This window comes from Anneissia japonica, unplaced genomic scaffold (assembly GCF_011630105.1).
Source record: "Anneissia japonica isolate Jap-2015-1 unplaced genomic scaffold, ASM1163010v1 scaffold40941_len12164_cov121, whole genome shotgun sequence".
NCBI lineage: Eukaryota > Metazoa > Echinodermata > Crinoidea > Comatulida > Comatulidae > Anneissia > Anneissia japonica.
The window spans coordinates 10,221-12,135 of NW_022742781.1; the positions used below are offsets into that span (position 1 = coordinate 10,221).

At 32.5% G+C, this 1,915-nt stretch overlaps 1 protein-coding gene across 2 annotated transcripts in view; it reads left to right on the forward strand.

The window, feature by feature from the left end:
- The window catches only part of LOC117119254, a 10,074-nt gene extending 8,177 nt beyond the window's left edge, over nucleotides 1-1,897 (forward strand). For both annotated transcript variants that reach the window (XM_033264055.1, XM_033264056.1), the window contains 2 exons: nucleotides 534-602; nucleotides 898-1,897. In XM_033264055.1, the coding sequence (XP_033119946.1) occupies nucleotides 534-602; nucleotides 898-959 (131 nt within the window). In that variant the 3' untranslated portion in view covers nucleotides 960-1,897. The remainder of the gene's footprint in view (nucleotides 1-533; nucleotides 603-897) is intronic.
- Nucleotides 1,898-1,915: the final 18 nt, after the last annotated feature.

Consider the following 1,915-nt stretch of genomic DNA (forward strand, 5'->3'; position numbering starts at 1 on the left):
CAATAATAAGATTAACATTTTCAATCTTATAATAAATTTTATACAGCCTGTGTTATGTATTGACCTAGGCTACTACGGCTAATGACAGGTACGCTTTCACTATTAAAGGCTTTTTCTATGAATCGAATGACCTGTACGAAACACGAGCTCCTGTAGACCAAACCCAGTACCGTTACGATTTTAATCGTACGGGAAATATCCTCAAGAGCAAATCTGATAGACCTAGCTCTCACTGGAAGTGGTCAACAAATGGTTTATTCAACATTATTTTGATAGTTCATTCTATTTTAAACAATGTATGCACAAATAACTTTGAAAGGCAATTACTCAAACATGTTTATCTTGACTCTAGAGTACTATACTTTCACTTTCCTATAACTTAAGCTTGGAATGTCCAATTTTAATGAATGACCCCTCATTTTAAAGACCACATACTCAGGTATATGAAAATACCAATAACTTGAATTTCAATTTTTGCTACAACTTAGCCATTTTGGCACAACATGCCTCATATTGTTAAAACTTTGTTTCAGGAGTGAAGTCTGATGCTGTACCTTGTGCTACAGTTGAGCGTGATACTATGATGTGTACTTGTCATTCAGGTATGCTGAAGAGATCCCTTGTTTCACAACAACCAGGCCAATCCTATTAACAACTAAATTAAATTTGTTCTGTCCTAAAATCCAGGCTTATAATCACATGATGATGAATTTAACTTTCAATATTTAAGTTATCAATATTTAAAATACAGACTTCATTCAGTGGTTGCTATTCTAATATTGTAACTTTGATATTTGATTAATTAATGCCGAGTAGTGGCTGTGAATAAGCTAAAATATTGAACTATCATACTTTCAACATTTTTTTTACATAAATATTTTTTCATTCTTTTTCCAGCGTCTGCCAAAGTAAAACCATCTGTGAAGCCATCATCAGGTATCGTAATGAAAATCCTGTAGTTTCAACCATTACCATTAACAATGTGCTTGACATAGGGCTAATGCCTGCCAAAATTTTTCATTACAATATTAGACATCAGAGAAATGTACAGAAGGTCTTCTTTCTTCTTTTTTTTTTTTTAACTTTATAATACAGCTAAATGTCCTAAGAAAAATTATATCTTAACACTGTAATAACCTAGGAATTCAGGGCTTCAGTGTACGGTTCCGACGAATTACCCAAATCATATGGATACCAAAATTATACCCTAATGATACAGAATTATGCAAATAAACATCCAAATGATGATGAATTACCAAAATGTGTATAAATAACTACTGTAAGTATAAGGGGGGCCAAAGGCATTGCAGCCTAGCCTACCATTTCACTAGGCTACACTGTCTTGTGGTTACCTACAGTCTAAATGCACTGCAAGTCAAATCAGCTAGTCAGTATAAATTTATTAACATTGACCCTTTATCTTGTTAATAATTAATTACGGTTCAGATATTCAATAAGCATCTATTATTTGTTTGTTTGTTTGTTTTTGTCACTTTGGCTGTCAAAAAATGATAGCAAACTGCTCTATTTTTATTTTTAATTCCGTATCATTAGGGTAATTCTACAATTTAACTTGCCTTAGTTAAATCCAAAATGCCAGTGAAAAATGTTTTGACTTGGATGAAATTTGACTTTAGAGAGTTAAGCAGTCAATGTCATTTGGGTAATTCTATATTTGGTAATTCATCGGACCGGTGCACAGTGGGCCAGACTTAATTACTCATTACAGAAGCAAATCTAAGCGAGTACAAGACTTATTTAGAGGTTTTCATACCCGTAGAATTCAATAAAAGCATTTTCAAATCTATATGACATCATTTTTGTACTGTTTTCTTATTGGACGGTGTCATTTTTCATTGTAATACCAAAACAAGTTCATATTGCAATGATTTTTGAAATGTTTAAGAAGGTTTGG